The sequence below is a fragment of the Akebia trifoliata genome, chromosome 7 (assembly GCF_017979445.1).
Source record: "Akebia trifoliata isolate Shusen 1 chromosome 7, ASM1797944v1, whole genome shotgun sequence".
NCBI classification, from domain to species: Eukaryota; Viridiplantae; Streptophyta; class Magnoliopsida; order Ranunculales; family Lardizabalaceae; genus Akebia; species Akebia trifoliata.
This window is the reverse complement of record NC_141381.1, coordinates 17,996,459-18,015,181: the sequence shown is the minus strand read 5'-3', so window position 1 is coordinate 18,015,181 and position 18,723 is coordinate 17,996,459. Positions and strand designations below refer to the sequence as shown.

The 18,723-nt window shown below is 36.9% G+C and overlaps 1 protein-coding gene across 2 annotated transcripts; it reads left to right on the top strand.

The window, feature by feature from the left end:
• Window positions 1-10,325: 10,325 nt before the first annotated feature.
• Window positions 10,326-14,887, top strand: LOC147398306 (U-box domain-containing protein 43-like). 2 transcript variants are annotated; one of them, XM_086447463.1, is made up of 3 exons: window positions 10,326-11,751; window positions 12,157-12,454; window positions 12,770-14,887. In XM_086447463.1, the coding sequence occupies exons 1-3, from the start codon at window positions 10,537-10,539 to the stop codon at window positions 14,338-14,340; spliced, it is 3,084 nt and encodes a 1,027-aa protein (XP_086303589.1). In that variant the 5' UTR covers window positions 10,326-10,536; the 3' UTR covers window positions 14,341-14,887. The 2 variants fall into 2 exon arrangements, with proteins under 2 accessions (XP_086303589.1, XP_086303588.1); XM_086447462.1 differs by having other exon boundaries at window positions 12,761-14,887.
• The last annotated feature ends 3,836 nt before the right edge of the window (window positions 14,888-18,723 follow it).

The following is an 18,723-nucleotide window of genomic DNA, read 5'->3' as shown; positions in this document are numbered from 1 at the left end:
CTAATGTCATAAAATGGGCCTATTAAGGGTGTAAAGGTACTAGTTGTTCACAAATCAATCCTCGGCCCTTGATTGGAGTAGAGGAAGAGTCAGGGAGGATCATTGGAGGTATGAACTCAATAGGTTGAACATTAAGGACGTCCTTAATAGTGAGAGAGGATGAATCCATCAATCACACCAGCACGAAAACCCAAGGAATTAATGATGTGTCAATTATGAAATTAAAAGAGTTACTCTCAACCTTGGAGCATATGGAGGGCTCTAGACTTGATGGGGGGCTGCTGTAATGATAGAAAATAAATTCCCGACAACGAATAAGGAAACATATCGTGGAAGCTGTCGGGATTAATAGAAATTCCCATCAACCCATTGCTCTGAATATACTAGATCACAGAATTCATAGAATGATTGCATGCCAAATTGGAAAGACCGTTTTCCAACACATAAATTACGTGTCAGGATAAGGGAAAATCCTCCCCAATTAGGAAAGAAGATCATTGACTGATTTTTTTTTCCTAGCATAGCGAAGGATTCCGAATTTGCAAGGATTGGAGAGCCGGAGTTTATAAATAAGAGCTCTAAGGAGGGCAAAGTATACAATTTTTACTATTCACATTATTACTCTGTCAATTTATTCAATGATTTGAGCATCAAAAAGTTCTCTTCAAAGGGTAGTCGGAGCATCCAACATTGATCGTTCAAGGGCTAGAGGAGAAGCTGAAAAAATCCCCAAAACACATCCTATGATCACACCCACAAATTTCCAGTTCTTATTCTTCATTAATGGGCATAAGTCAAATTACTAATGTGACTCTCAATGAGAAAATTCCTCATATCGATGATAATACGATTCCTATTCAAAAAGGATTTGCACCAATGACTTCAAATCAGCAATTGATGTTAATTAATAAGAATCATACTTCTAAATCAAATGTGAGCCCTATTTCCATGGGTAGAGGATTGTGAACATGGTGCAGGCAATCACTGCTTTATGATTTTTCTTGCCTTTGAGTTCTCATATTTAGATGCTTACTTGAGCATTAGAGTGTCTTAATAAACATAGAAAAATATTTTTCTTACTAACTTTGTAAGATATGAAATCTTACTAAGGGCCCTTGATCTCAAATGGATTACCACATTGACAATTGAATAACAGTCTTCTAGATTTCATGGGAAAATTCAGATTCAAAAAAGGAAAATTCAAAAAATATATATTTTTTCTTTTGGCTTGATCGGTGATTTTGAAAATGGATGGTTACCAACTTCCACAAAGCTTCTAAGTTTAAAATTAAAATCCAAAAGTGAAAAATAACAGGTTTTTAAAGAAAAATAAAAATCAAAGTTCATAAAATCTTTTTCTCTACAATCCTATAGCATCGGATCATGTTTATTTATTCCATGAGATGATCTCAACAACTCTTAATAAGAACTAAAATCTTCCTTAAGTTAGTAAGGTTAGTCGGACTCATAAATATGTACACCCGGAAACGTTTAAATGAAGCCGTTTTCTCGTATACAACGTTATAATTCAAACTGACAGAAATTTTCAGGCGTGATTCTCCATCAAACAGTCAATTAGACGAGAGAAAAAATATATTTTTCCAACAGCGACAGCTCATACTCGTCTTTGAGGGATTCCTACAGTTAGAAAACTTTTCCTTCACGAGAATCCCTGGCATCTGAACCGTTTATTTGTTAGAGATTGTCAACCCTAGGATGAGGCTAGTGTTTCCTTTCTTCATTCTATCGGTATAAAAGAATAAGTTGATAAGACACACGCGTATAACATTGGAGGTAAGGATGATGATCTAAATCCACCATAAAACACTCAACATGTGTCGAATCTTAAGAGTATCTTGTGTCAAAATTTTATTTTATTTTCTTCTGTGGTTATTAAAGACCAGCCGCGTTAGAAATACAATAAGAAAACAATCTCTTTTCTTCCACTTGAAATATGTGTGAAAACTAAGATGTGACTACGCAAGACTTAGTCACTCATACGATGGTACCCTAAAGACTTGGACGCATTCAAACATTAACGAGAAATAGAGAGAAGAAAAGACAAAATAAATCAGTTTCTCTCCATTTCTCATCTTTGGATTGTTAAATGTGAAGAGAAAGGAAAAAAATAAATTTTCTCTCTCCAAAAGTGGAGATAAAAAGAGAGAAAATCCTTTAAAATATTTTATAATTTCAACTTTTAAGATATTTTAAAATTTTAACATTATCCCAAATTCTCTTTGGTCAATTCAAACATAATGGAGAGAAATTGAATTTTCTTTCTTTTCTCTTCTCTCCACTTCTCTTAATCCAAACATAAATGACTTATATGGCCTCTGTGTAATGTTTTTAATACAATATAAAGAGATTTACTGGGTAGACCTATCTGCTCCAATTTTATTACAAAAGCTCCCTTACTCTATCAAGTTTGTTACTTGAACAAACCTTAGTTTATGAATCATGGTACCATGACTAACTTGGTAAGAGTTCAAATCTTACTAAGGGTCATTGGGCCCACATGGATGATCAAATTAGCAATTCAATACGCAGTCTTCTAGGTTTCATGAAAAAACTTAAATTCAAAAGAAAAAATTGGAAAAAAAAATCTATTCAAGCTTAGTTGTAGGTATTGAAAATGGATGGCTACCGAACTCCCAAATTTAAAATTAAAATACAACGATGAAAGTTAACTTTTTTTTTTTCAAATTTTTTGTGAAATTCTTAACATTTTGTCCTTTATAACCCTGTGACAGTAGATCACATTTTTAGATGCCACAAATTTACGCTTTTAGAATCACTCGAAGGTATATTAATAAATTTGAATTTTATGTCGTGGATCCCCACTCCAGGATTTGCTCAGTAACAAGCTTGATAAAGTGAGATTTTGTGAGTAACAAACTTTATGAAGTAAGGTTCCCTTCGAGTTGTTAGAATTTTAAGGGAGTTTTTGTAATAAAAGTGTAGCAATTGGGCCTGCGAGATAAATCTATCTATAATATATAGGGCTTATAACAAAATATGGAGAGCACTCGAGGGAGTCAGTGGGAGAATCAATGTGAAATGCAGTTCATATTTACTTGTCTAAGATGAGTCAACTGATGTTTTAAAAATATATTTTATATTTTGAGAATAAATGTCTATTTTTTTAATTTTAAAATTTTGATATTCTAATAAAAATAGAATTTTGATAATATGATGCAGTTTTTGGCTAACGCCTTTTTCTCTCTCCTATCCCATAGTGAAAAAAGAAAACTTTATGATATGATCACCTTGTGACATTCAGAAACATTATCCCGTGCAATGGAGTTGAAGAGGACAAAATTATTTTTATTTTTAAATTTGGGTGCTCGTTGGCCGTCCATTTTCAATACCTTGGAAACTTGGATCAAGCTAGAAATATATATATATATTTGAATAGGAACATTCTCATGAAATCTAGAAGGTTGTGTTGTTGGATTGTACAGGTGTAATCAATGTGGGCCTAGCAACCCTTTAAGATTTGAAATCTAAAAAAATAAATATGTGGACAATGGGCAAGGGAAAGAAGCTCTCTTTTATTGTTGATGTCTTTCGCACCACATGTCAAACGTTTGTTGGGCTGTGAGAAAACATGTCAGTTGGCGTCAAGGGTGTTCGCCAAATCTGCGTCATATTATCAGCACTCATAAAAATATGATCTTATATCTGAACATTTTCTAATCCACCTTATATAAAAAATTATTATTGCTTAACCATAAATATTCTTTACTATTATAGTTTAATAAAGGCCAAATAGGTGTTTGTTGTGATCATAATTTGGTCTACCAAAAATGTCCCCACATTTTGAATTTAGAGTCATGATAATATGACTCGCCAGGTGGCATACTTAATCGACTCCATGACATGACAAGTTTGGGAGCCGTAGATCTATATGCCTCGGCATACATGATTGTGCTTCCCCATAAAAAGGTGTATCTCAAGGGTGTCATGCATCCCAAGGTGTACAGATCTAGTGTTCTCGAACTTGTCCATGTCAGGGAGTTGATTGAACATGCCACTTGGTGAATCATATTATCACGACTATTGCATTTAACCTTGTAATTTTAAGTTTGTATTCGTTAAAATCAATAAAATAACACTCCCACAACCCTCAGAATCAAGGCCACAAAACTATCTTTTTATTATGTTATTTTAAAAGTCTCCTCAATCAATGTTTTACATTTCAAAAATGCATTTCTAATATAAAACTATTTTCCCACGACCCATATACACCCACTTATTTAATTTTCTATATATATAAATATATGGAAAGCGTTCTAAGGCCCTAAAGAAAGTCAAACATTTTTGAAAATAGGAGTTAAAAGTCTTAGAATGGGTTGATTTTTTGTGAGGATGATCTCTTCGGTGAAGAGATCATCCTCACTAAAAATCAGCTCATTCCAAAACTTTTAACCCTAATGTAAGAAATAACCCTATGATCCGAAGTATAAATCAACAAGAACACAAGATATACTGGTTTGGTCAAAGTATCGACCTACGTTCATGGGCGAAAATGATGATTTCACTATATTAAGCAAAGAAGAACTAGGTTACAATTTCTCTCTGTCTCTTGTATATCTCTTACCAATCCTTTAGGGTTTCATCTTTTATCCTTTATATACTTAGGGTTACAAAGAGGTTAAATGGGCCAGATCCAAAACTAAACAAAGCCAATTAAACGGGTCTTGCAGGTCGTTAATAGATCATCAAAAGATTTAGGTTGAATCCACGACAACTCTCCATATATAAGAATAGAAGACATAATCCAACAAATCTCTATCTTGGCTTCAATTCTTAAAAAAAATTGCTTTCACCTCGACCCACTAAGGGCTCAAGAACTGCAAACATCTATCAAGGTTAGGCTACCTCTAAACTTAATACTTATGATGATCTTAGTTATTAAATCTGATGGATTCTTCGTTGTATCAATCTTTTCCACTACAATAGCACCCTGAGCAACCACATCTCAGATGAAATGCAATTTAACATTAATATGCTTGGTCCTCTCATAATACATCTAATTTTTGGTCAAATGTATGGCACTCTGGCTGTCACAAAATACCGTAGTAACACCTTGTTCCAAACCCAAATCAGTAACCAAGCCCTGCAACCATATTACTTCATTTACTGCCTCTGTAGCTGCCATATACTCAGCATTTGTGGTAGACAATACGGTTGTTGACTGTAAAGTTACCTTCCAACTGATGGTACTACAAGAAAGAGTGAAAACGTAACTCGTCAAAGATCTTCCTGTCTAGATCACCAGTATAATCAGAATCGACAAACCCAACAATACTCTCAGAAGTATCACTACTTCTATCATATAGCAAACTAACTCTTGCAGTATCCTTTAAGTACCTCAATATCTATTTGATTGCTTGTCAATGGATTTTTCGAAGTTTATCAATGTATTTATTGACTACATAACCACATGTGAAATGTTAGGTTTAGTACAAACCATGGCATACATAAGACTACCAACAATACTAGCATAAGGACTATGAGACATGTGCTTCACCTCCTCCTCTGTTTGCGGGGACATTTGAGCTGAGAGTCTTAAGTGAGTTGCTAAAGGAGTACTCATAGACTTAGACTCTTGCATCCCAAAGTGATCCAACATCTTCTCAATGTATTTTCTTTGTGATACATACAATCTACCTACTTCTTTATTCCTATGAATTTCCATACCCAAAATCTTCTTTGCAACTCTTAAGTCTTTCATCTCAAACTCACTACTGAGTTGAGCCTTTAATCTTCTAATCTTAGATGTATCTCTACATGCAATCAACATGTCATCTATATATAATAGTAAGTATATAAATGAATCATCTGTGAGCCTCCGATAATAAACACAACTATCGTACTTACTCTTGGTATAACTGTTTCCTACCATAAAAGTATCAAATCCCTTATACTACTGTCTAGGAGAGTACTTCAGGTCATATAAAGATTTTTTCAACAAGTATACATGAAAGCTTCTCTTGAATAATGAATCCCTCTAGCTGATGCATATAAATCTATTCTTCTAACTCACAATGTAGAACAGTAGTATTTACATCAAGTTGTTCAACCTCTAAATTATATAAGGCAACTATGGCAAGGAACACCCTGATAAAAGTATGTTTCACCACAAGTAAGAAAACCTCGGTGAAATCTACACCTTCCCACTGCGTATACCCTTTGCCACCAATCGTGCTTTGAACCTAGCATCTTCAACACATGGAATTCCTTCATTTTTCTTGGAAACCCATTTGTATCCCATAATCTTCTGACCTTTTGGCTTCTTAACAATCTCTCATGTTCAATTCTTTTAAAGAGACTCGATTTCCTCACTTATGGCAACACACCATTGTGTTGACTCCTCATATGTGATAGCCTCCTGATAGGTACATAGCTTCTCATCATCCATAATCTCTGCCACACTAAATGTATAAGCCACCAAATCTGTATGAACAAATCTCTGAGGTGGCCTAACCTGCCTCATTTGTTTGTCTCTAGCCAAGCTATACTGTTGTAACTGAACCTCATCCCCGATGGTAGGATCTTATCATGGTTCTTCATCCTCTTAATTTAGATCATCTATACCATTGTTTTCCAAAACATGAGCCTTTAACTCTATTTGTTCAATGACACCAGGAGGTCTCTTAGTATCGAGTACCTTATTCGCACTAAACATGACAGACTTATTGAATGTCACATCCCTACTGATAAGAAATTTTTTCCTTATCGCATTTGGGCACCATAATTTGTAACCTTTTACTTCAGCCTGATATCCAAAAAATGTGCATTTTTTTATCCTCGGTTGAAGCTTACCATCATTTATATGAGCATATGCTGGACACCCAAATATCCTAAACCTAGAATATGTAATAGGAGACCCCGACCACACATCCTCTGGAGTTTTGAACTCAATAGCACTGTTATGAGACTTGTTCACCAGATAACAAGCTGTGTTAACAACTTCAGTCCAAAATTACTTTGGCAAACCAGAATTTGATTGCATGCACGGAGCCTTTTTCAATAGAGTCCTATTCATTTTTTCTGTAACCCCATCTATTGTGGTGTCTTCTATATTGTGTGATGTCGCACAATACCCTCATTATCAGTCCTCAATCTCTTGATCTATTTTTCAGTTTGTTTTTCTATTAGTATTTTCCATTACTTAAATTTGACAAAAACTTTATCTTTGCTCTTCAAAATAAATATCCAGACTTTTATCGAAAAGTCATCGATGAACGTCAATATGTATCTACCTTCCCCATGTGATATAACTGGAGATGGACCCTATAAATCAGAATGAATATAATCCACAGTACTTTTGGTTTTGTGAATAACCGTACTGAACTTTACTCTGTACTACTTACCGAAAACACAATGTTTATAGAAGTCTAATTTTCCAATTTTCTTTCCGTCAAGCAAATCTTGTTTGCTCAATATTATCATCCCTCTCTCACTCATATGCCCGAGGTGCATATGCCACAATCTGGTGGTGTCTAAATCTGCTGTTGATACTGATGTCGTACCTGTAATTGTTTGTCCTTGCAATGCATACAACCCATTCTTCTTCAGCGCTTTCATTACCACAAGAGCACCCTTAGAAACCCGAATAACTTCACCCCCAGCATTGTAATAACATCCATTTGAGTTTAGCATACCCAAAGAAATCAAAATTTTCTTCAAATCTGAAACATGCTTGACATCTGATAATGTCCTTACAATACCACCAAACATCTTTACCCGAACTGTGCCTATCCCTACTACCTTACAAGTAGCATTGTTTCTCCTAAGAACTTCACCCCCATCAAAAGGCCGATAGGTTGTGAACCAATCTTTATTGGGACATATATAATAGGTGTACGCCAAATTAATAATCCACTCCTCACATGAGAGATTGGTAGAAACTAAGAGTACATCATTGTTATCACTGTTTCTATTTGCCACTACTGCATTGCCAGCGTCATGGTCATTATAATTTTGTTTTCCATTCTTTTTACGTTCTAGACAATCTCTTTTAAAATGTCCTTCTTGATGATAATTGAAACATTTTAACTTTCTAGTATTCTATTTTGATCTATATCGTCCTCTTCCATTATGGTTCCCTTTATGATTTGATCTCCCTCTAACAAACAAACCTTCACCTGAGCTTTATGTAATTCCATCAACTTTCTTCTTCAATTCCTTAGAATTTAAAGTAAATTTAATCTCCTCAATCGAAACAGTAATTTTACCATACATTAGAGCATCAACAAAATTCTCATACGAGGGTGGTAGAGAACAAAAAAAAAATATGGCCTGATCTTCTTTATCAATTTTAACACCAATATTCTTTAAATCCAAAAGAATACTATTATATTCATCAAGATGATCAGGAATAAAAGTACCTTCTCGCATCCGCAGAGTATAAAATCATTTCTAGATACCACCGATTTGTGAGAGATTTTGTCATGTACCAAGTTTCTAGTTTTGTCTATAGTAGATCTGCCATGTTTGAATCACCGACCTCTCACAGGACCTCATTCCCCAAAGACAATAAAATCGCACTATGTGCCTTCTCTATTATCTCCTTTTTTTTTTTTTGGTTTCAACGATTCAGGCAAATTATTGCTTCCCAACAGCGCATTCAATAAATCTTGCTGAACAAGCAAAGCTTTCATTCAAACCCGCCATAGATTAAAATCACTCCTTCCATCAAATTTCTCGACATCATAATTCGTAACCATAACTTTGATACTAATTTGTAAGAAATAACCCTATGATCAAAAGTATAAATCAACAAGAATATAAGAATCTCACAAGACACACGATATACGTGATTCGGTCAAAGCATTAACCTACGTGCACGGACAAAAATGACGATTTCACTATATTAACCAAAGAAGAACTATGTTACAATTTCTCTTTATCTCTCGTATATCTCTCACCAATCCTTTAGGGTTTCATCTTTTACCATTTATATACTTAGGGTTACAAAAAGGTTAAACGGGTCATATCCAAAACCAAACCAAATGGGCCCAAAATATCAGACCATTATGAAACTTCTAACCTATACATTGAAAAAATGTTTGACACAATGTTTGGCTTTCTTTAGGGCCTCCAAACGCCACCCTATATATATATATATATATATATGAAAAATGTTCGACACCGTACTATTTGCCCTACATGTTTTGTCCTACATGAGTTAGAAGTTTTGGAGTTGGCTAATTTTTGATGAGGTTGATCTTTATGGTGAGAAGATCATCCTCACCCAAAATCAGCCCATTCCAAAACTTCTAACCTCATGTTTATAAGTTAAAAAATCGTGGACCATCCATTTTTTGTAAATCATTTTTGATGGGGTTAGAAGTTTCAGAATGTGATGCTTTTTAGTGAGGATGATCCCCTCACCATAGAGATCATTCTCACAAAAAATCAGTTCATTCCAAAACTTCTAACCCATATAGGACAAAATATATAAGGCAAAATGTAGGGTAAATAGTAGGGTGCCGAACATACCCATATATGTGTGTGTGTGTGTGTATATATATATATATATATATATTTTATTTAATATTATAACTCACTAAAAAGCCCCTATCGTATTTTAAATCATAACTTTTGTACTACACGTGCCTTTGCACATGCCACCAACTAGTTAAATAATAATTATAAAATTTATTTCATATGAGATGAGATTTAATTAGTAATTATGAATTAAGTTATACAACTTATCTCATACAAGACGAAATGACTTAGACGTATCAACTCGTTATTTGTCTAGATCGAGTTTCTTGCTTTCTAGTTCTTTTTTTTTTTTTTTTGTTTAGCCCAGGGATAATCCCCCCTTAGGTGAGATTAGTTTACTTGGGGTTGCACGCATCATCCAACCTTGTCACATGTTACAATAAGTAAATAGTCACTTTAGGTGGAGGGACATATTGAGACTCCAAGTCACAACCCGAAGAGCAAATCCAATCGTGCCATACCGTCTAGTGTTTTAATATTATAGTGCTGGGCACATTACATAACAGCTTCAAATATTAAAAAAAAAAAAAAAATGTAATTGAAGAGAGAGAGAACAAATAAAATAGAAGAGCTACTATTGCCACATCAATTCCTATATAAATCATGAAAGAATCTGCACACAGTTGGTGTGGCGTTAGTAAAAATTTGTATGGCAATAGCAACTTCCAAAAAAGCGAACGCGTCCCATGAAGAGCTACCATTGGTTATTATTATTATTATTATTATTTATTCTTTCTTACGGGTCCACTAATTTTACTCGGTTGGGTCTTCTTTAAATACTTGACTTCGTCTTTATTCAGTCTAAAACATCATCCAACTCCCCAAACCGGCCAACACGAGTAGCGACTAGCGAAAGACTTATCTTTGTCAACACCCTTCATCAATCCAAAAACCATCGGAGCCCCTCACCACTAATTCCATACATGATTTCATAATTCAGATTGGGTAGCTCTTCGATCATCATCGAGTAGAATTGCTGCAATTCTACTGTCTCAGCTGCGGCCTAAGAAACCAATGGCTTTCAATGTCACTCTTGAAGATTTTGGTCAAGGACTTGTGCAGGAATTATGGAACAAAGTGACATTGGGGGCGATGAAACTCGTGAAGGAATCGGAAGACGTGGGGTTTGAGAAGGAAAGCTTCAAAGAATTTTCGAAGCACATCGCCGAGTTGAATATCCTCTTTCGAGCGTTGGAGGACAAGAGGGTGGAGGCCACCACGAATTCAAAACCCACAAGAGATGCATTAGAGACTTTGTATACTCAGCTTACGAAAGCCTCCAAGATCATCAAAGATTACAAATCTGGGAGCAAACTTCGTCTTGTACTCAACTCCCAGTCTGAGCTCAAGCAGATGAAGGAAATAACAAAGGAGATTGCCGAAACCATTTCATTATTGGAGTTATCCAATCTAGATACAGCCTTGGACTTGAAATCCAAGACAGACAAAATTATCAACAATCTCAGGTCGATTGAGTTTCGATCTGCCGCTTCAACCGAGGCCATTGCATCAGAGATTGAAAAATCAATGAACCAAAATGAAAGAAATCGGGAACACACCGTCGAATTACTTCATAAGATTGGAGAAGTTGTGGGGGAAAGAGCGAATTCTTCTCTCGTACGAAACGAGTTGGCACTATTGAAACAAGAAAAGGAGGATATGGAAGAGCAGAAGAAGGCATCCGAGGCCTTTCAGTTATCTCAACTGATACAGTTACTGCATAGTACAGATATGGTGCCAAGTCCACAACAAGAGGAAATCCCCACTTACCCACAGAACTCGATTGCCTCGTTTACATGTCCCTTGTGTCATCAACTGATGACAGACCCCGTCGCCATTGTTTGTGGCCATAGCTTTGAGAGGAAAGCAATCCAAGAGCATTTTATAAGAGGTGAGATTAGATGCCCAACCTGTGAACAGGAGCTTTCATCTATGGACCTTACGCCCAACATTTCTCTTCGGAGCTCTATAGAGGAATGGAAGCAAAGGGACATGTACTTGAAGTTCCAAAGTGCAATCTCTGATATCACCACCTCCAATGATCACGACATACTGAGTAAGGCCTTAGATGATTTGCAAATCCTAATGGAGGTTACCCAATACAGGGTTTTAGTTTCAGAGAAAGAGATAATTCCGAGAATGGTGAGAGTCCTAAAGGATAATGGCCCAAACACCACAGCAGCTCTGAAATGTCTTTACCAGCTCTCTTGCTTCAGTGATGACAACAAGGTATTGGTATTTTCTAATCAAAATCACATATCTTCTTTTCCCTAATTCAAAATCATAGAGTTGTGTGTGTTGTGTATGAGATGTCTTGTATTCTGTTGTGCATTACGTAGAGTTGCAGGGGTGCAGGGGCAGTGCCCCCCAAATTTTTAAGAGTTATGAAAAGGTCAATCCTTTAATGTTTTTTTAATAGTTTTCTATTTTGAGGAGATTTACATGTTTTAGTAACTCTCGGTTTTGTAAATAGAGATCTCTAGGGCTGTAAAACTTGAGAGAAAACAGTGATTGTTCTTGTTCTAATCCGTGGACGTAGGCACACTGCCAAACCATGTAAATTCTAGTTTGTGTTTTTGTCTCTATGTTGTTTTGTTAATTTCAGTGAGTTCTTCTTTTTGGGAGTAATTGCAGGAAGCCATTGTCAAAGAAGGAGCCATTCGATACATTGTGAAGCATTTATATAGAGTTGAAGCAGAACCAAACGCAGTTGCAATCTTATTGGAGCTGTCAACAAAAGAAGCACTTGCAGAGAAAATAGGGAATGCCAAAGATTGTATCCCTCTCTTGGCCTCCCTGATGCGAAACAATAAACCTAACATCTCGTCGAAAGCACAACAGGTGTTGCACAACCTATCTTGGAACACCCACTATGTCATCAAGATGGCTGAGGCCGGGTACTTCCAACCATTCATCTCTCGCTTCAATGAAGGTGAAAAAAAGAAGATACATTTATTTAATCATATACGATCCTTTATGTAATGGGTCGGGTTCAAGAGCCAATAACGTAGCCAGTCCATTGTGACCTATATAGGCTAGAAGTTTCAGAATGGGCTGTTTTTTGTGATGATGACCTCTTTGGTGAAGAGATCATCCTTGCAAAAAATCAGTTCATTCTGAAACTTTTAGTCCATATAGGACCAAACACGTTAACTATTTTGTTGGCTTCATTATTGGCTCTTGAACCTGACCCTTAAGTAATTGTTCCCTAAACTGATCCATCATATTTGTTGCTTAGTCTCTACAGGATCTTCAGAGACCAGAGCTTCAATGGCAGCAGCTCTGGTAGAAATGCAACTCGGTGACAATAACATTAAGGACCTCAAACATGAGCAATTTATACACAACCTCGTCAATATGCTCTCATCAAGCTCACCATTCTGCAAAACAGCTTGCCTCAAGTGCATCAAGAAGCTTTTGGTCTACCGAGAGATGGTCAAAAAGTTCTTGGACACCAACACAATCCCATTCTTGATTGGTCTCATCTCGTTTGTACAATCCGAAGAACTCTGGAAACAGGAAGCCACGGAGATCCTCATTTCACTTATTGAAACCACCGAGCTCTCTGATTTCCAGACACATCCAGACCTGCAAGAGTTACAATCCCAACATAATGTCAGTCACTTATTGCGTCTTGCAGCCACTTCAGATCCTCGAATAAAGCCACTATTCTTGAATCTTCTACTTGTACTAAGCCATAAATCTAAGATAGCTCGAAACTTGGTACGATCCGATGAAGTTGCAGTAGCAAACCTTTTCTCTTCCCTCAATGAGGACCAACCCAAGGTGAGACGACAAGCGATGAAGCTCATATACTGCATTTCTGAAGACCATCCTTCTAGGGTTCCACTCCCGAAATCTCCAGCAAAAGAGAATGCCGTCAATTCTCTGGTGTCCATACTCACAAGTTCAACCGACATCAAGGAAAGATCCAGTGCTGCAGCAATCATCAGCCGGCTTCCTTCTGATGACATCATCGTTGATGAGATACTCCTCAAATCGGAAGCCTTGAAAGCCATTCAAGAGGTGATCCGTGCCACAGATGATGAACACCATGGGATCAGGGCATTCATCGACCCAGGTGAGTCCTTATTAGAGAATGCTTTAGCGGCGCTTCTTTTGTATACACAACCCACCAAACCAGAGCTTCAAAGGCAAGTAGGCGAGCTTGAGCTGTACCCATCACTAGTCCGTATCCTTTCTAGGGGCAGCTCACTTGCTAAGCAACGAACAGCAATTGCACTTGCCCATTTATCCCAATCCAGCAATATGTCCATAAAGGATGTAACAATCGCATCCAATCAAGAAAACAACTCTGTCTCATTACTACAGCTAAGCAGACTCTTCTCAAACATGTCTTGGTGCTGCTCACCCACAGCACGGAGCAAGAGCCTATGCTCCATTCATGGCTCCGCTTGTTCGTCAAGATACACATTCTGCCTTGTCAAGGCTGACGCAGTGAGACCACTATTGCAGACCCTGAGCGACACCCAGTCCGGTGCCGCAGAGGCTGCTTTGATTGCTCTCAACACACTTGTGACAGACCACAGCACACTCTCACACGCAGCTACAGCCATAGTGGACAATCAAGGTGTGACGGCCATTCTAGAGGTGTTGGAGAGGGGGACTTTGTCCACCAAAGACAAAGCCCTTGATCTCTTCCAAACAATCTTACAGAATACCACCATCACTAGACAACATAGTCAACGGTCTGAGAGGATCCTCATCCAACTTCTTGCGGAAGATGCCCTAAAAAAGAAAGCTGCTTTGGTTCTCAGGCAGATGAATCTTCTTCCAGAGCAATCTTCCTACTTCTGAGCTGGTTTCTTGGTCTATGAAGCCAAAATAACAATCAGAAATGCAGAGAGTTCAAGAAACTCCTAAGACCCTAGACAAGAGGATTACCGTCGTTCTGCCTGATTTTTTGAGTGGTGTTGTCTTAACCTTTTGTAGCACTTTTAGGCATTCTTATATATTCAATAGCATTAAAATTGATTACTCAAGATTTATTATTTCTTCAAACCGAAGTAGCTTGACAACATATGAACTGTCTGAGAGAAAATTAGATGATACCTTCCATATGCTAGCTGCCAGCTACGATGACAATGAACAGCCGCACCACTGAAAGGAACTGAAGCACAAATATTGCTCACTGCTGGATAAACCTAGAATATAAAATGTATGTATGCATAGATATCTACGTGTAAAGGTTTTTAGTAGTACATGGATCCAAGAGGCGCACCATAACCTCACACGGGGAATCAGAATGTAAATGTGTATGGCATCGTTTGAGGATATAAACAGCACCATTTGCCTTGTATCCTAGTTGCAGTGCTTAAATAACAATCAAGTCAAATTATCATCAGTTCAAGTTCTTTTGCAAGATACGGAGCCCAGGGAATGGAACAAGTACCTTTCTGACGGTTCAAGGCAGCAACAAGTTATACAATTGCTGTCATTATCTTGCTTAAAAACCAATATATGACGCACAAATGCGGCATTCCTTCATATTTTAATATAAACTGACCAGTTCGTCATTTCTTCTCACCCCGACAATGAGTTCAACATCCCTGTCTGATACTCTAATGATAATTGTAGAAGGCATAATCTTTTAACATGGTAATACTTAAAAATTAAAAAACTTTAAAAAGGTAATACAGGCAAAAAGCATTGATCATTATCATCAAAGCCTAATCCCAAAGATTTAGAGTCAGTTAAATGGACCACGTTCCTCAAGAAAGCACTGACCAACAAACATAAAAGATCCATTAACAAAGTAAGACTAGACTGAAATCAACCAATGTTTAGTGGTAAATGTCATTTATTGAAATGACTATCCAATACAAAGAAGACGTTATATAGCAGTCAAGAGAAAGAAATTCCAACTGAAAACGAAATCGTCGAAGTGACAACCCCTAAAGTCTAGAGTGACTAATGACCAGAGGAAGAAAGATGTTTTAATCTTGATAATTGTAGATGCATTTTTTCACTCTACCTTGAGATCTCCCTTAAAGGCTCTTAGCTCGGTAGGCGGCTTGCAACAAGACCACTCCGAAGATCAAGTTAGAATTAATGCCAAATTAGTAAAGAGTTATCAGAGAAGATTTTTTCTAACTTTTGACATGAGTTGCAACTTAATATTTATAGGGGTCCTGGTTGATGGATTTCTCAAGATATTCTCAGTGATTTTTCTTAGAGTTGTTGCACCTGCTCTCTAATCTGACCGTTGTAGGAGTTGCTACAACTACCCTAACAGGTATGGGGTAGTTGCACCCGATCTGTCAGGCTGTGAGTTCACATCTGTCCTGCAATGATAGCGCTGTCATGCCTGTTGTGTCAGCCCTAAGTGATCCGACCTGCACTTTAAGCTCGGTACATTTTTCACATAACTCGGTGGATCGGTAATTATTTCTCTTGGTTATCACATGTCAATAGCTTCGAGAATTACTCTCCACAATAACCATTCTATCAATTGATCCCTCATTTTTGTAAAGATCTTATTCATTTCTTTTGCATATGGGACAACAAAATCAGAAGGGAAGGGTCCTCCATAAGATCTTGCCCTTCTTAGAAAAGGACTTGGAATATAATAGCTCACTTTTCTACCACCACATCGTCCATCGTTCCATTGAAAAAGCCAACTTAACCCAAATAATAGAGCATATATACAGCAAATAAGTAGGTAGTTGCATATTAAGCTGTAGATTTGAACATGACACTTATTGGCATAATGTGACCATGATTAATGCGATGACATATGGAGGGAACTTTTTCTACCATAACCATCCAGACAAAAGCACCATCTTTGACATGACAGGGTTTTCCAAAAGAATTTAGCCAAGAAGAGCTAGAGGTCCTTACAAGAAAATTGCCATGTAGTAGAATGAAACCAAGAACTTCCCCTTATAAGACAAGTCCAAAGCATTGTGTCCTCTTTATGAGGATGAAGTGCACCCAGTTGATCATTTTGAGGAAGGAAGCAAAAATATCTTTCTCCCGAACATTAAAGCCTCTTCCAAAATTAAGGTTTCAAGACAAACCCAAATCCTTTAGCAAATCTCACATGATTTATATCAACATTTTTCCATTCTTACTTAGGACTTAAAATTGTAAGGATTTTATCCAAAATACAAGTGATCCGAATTTGAATTTAGCAGGTTTGGTTTCATCAAGTATATCCGAATTAAAATATTGTTCGGATATGGATTGATGTCCCTTGATCCGAGTCGGATCCGGATCGGATATAGTTCCATCCTTATATCCACCAAGATCTGAATGATATATTACTTTGCAAGTTATATTCTCATATTTTTTTTTAGTCATCTTTCATCAACCAATAACAATTGGGTGTAATGGTCAAGGCTTCTCACCAAAATGGATAGGTATTGAAGTCAATCACCATTTAGTCACATTTTAATAATTTTATTTGAAATAATCTTAAACGGTTTGACATTATCTGACCTGAACCAATTAATATGATTGGATTGAATCCGGATATGGTTTGAATAAAAGTAAAATGGTTCGGATACGATTTTAGCTTAGTATGATCCAAGTCGGATTCGGATCTGAATAAAAAATTTGGATATGGATACGGACAAACGCCCTTATCCAACATGTTTTAAGCCCTATTCTAATTGGGAAAATATGATAGGGATTTTGAGTATGAGGGTTGAATCCTCGCGCCATCTATTCTTCTAAAATTTGATGGAACTTCGCAATCCTACTTCAAAGAAACGATCATTATTGACAAGAAGCATAGACTTGACAGTACCTTTTCAATACCCATTATGTATGAGGAACACATCTAGGGACATAATGGCCAACCACCATGAAATTCCATAAACCACCATTTCTTTCTCAAATACAGCTTCGAAACATCTCATAGGTATATGAGGTGTAATAACTAACTCGTGAAAGCCTCTAGAAAGAAGATGGTATCATCTACAAATCGGAGATGAGAGATAATTGGCTCTCTCTGCAACCTGGAACCTTTTGATCATACAAGACTCACAACTCTATTGGTTGTTCTAGTCCAACACTTCAACCACCATAATGAATAAGGAGGAAACGGAGTTCGCTTGTCTAAGACCCCCGAGAACAAGTAGAAAAATAGCAGGCAACCCATCTACAATAACCTAAATGAAGTAGTCACCAATACAAATCTTCCCATCCTATAATCCAAGAAAGATCAATAGCATGAGTGTAAGCCTTCTGATGTCTAGCTTACACATGATCCCTAGGATCTTGTTTCAAATCCTAGCATATATACCCGTGTACTCTAAGCACTCTATCTAGAACCTGAATGCACCTTGGAAGCTATAGATGAACGAACCAACGACTACTTTGAGTCTTGACAACAGAGTATTGGCGATAAATTTTTATACACTACCCACAGGGCTAATAGGTCTCAAGTCTTTCAATTCCTCGACCTCCTTACTCCCTTATCGTTGGAATTAACTTTGATAAAAGTAAAATTATTCCTCTAATCCAAAAAGCCTTTCTCACAGAAAATCTGGATCACTTCCATGAAGTCTTTCCTCACAATATGCCAATATTTTTTCAACAAACAAACTAAGGAATTCATCAGGACAAGGAGTCTAGTCTCTACCTAAGCTCTTAATGGTTGTTGAAACCTATTCCTATATGATCTAACCTTTCAAACCACTCATTATATGACTCAGTATATCAGAATTAAGACCATCAAGAGTTGATCTTTGAGCATTTCCCCTAGCATAGAAACATAAAAATTTGTTGCTGCATTTAGAATGTAGGCATCTTCCATCAGCTCGTTAGATGCTGGAGTTCACTTGACACTTTGCATATGGAGAACGGCAAAGGAAACTTGTATTTTTCCCTCCTAAGATCGATGCATTTAAATATGGGTGGAATATGCTTTCACTTGGATCTTTATCATCACAGTTGGACAAATCCCTACATACTATCGTGGCCAAATTTTTTTAGAAAAATAAAATTTATTAAGAAAGAAGAAACAGCCATGGGAAGGCGATCGAGAGAATTGGCCAAAATAGGGCGAGAAGAGAAAAGAGATACAGACTAGAGGCACTTACAACCAATTCTCAAGGCAATTAGAGAGCACATATGCTCTCAAAAAAAGAAAAAAAAAAAAAAGGTTCCTCAAATAGGAACCCCCCTTAACTCATAGTATAACTTACACCAAAAGAAAAGGAGCCCAAACATCTC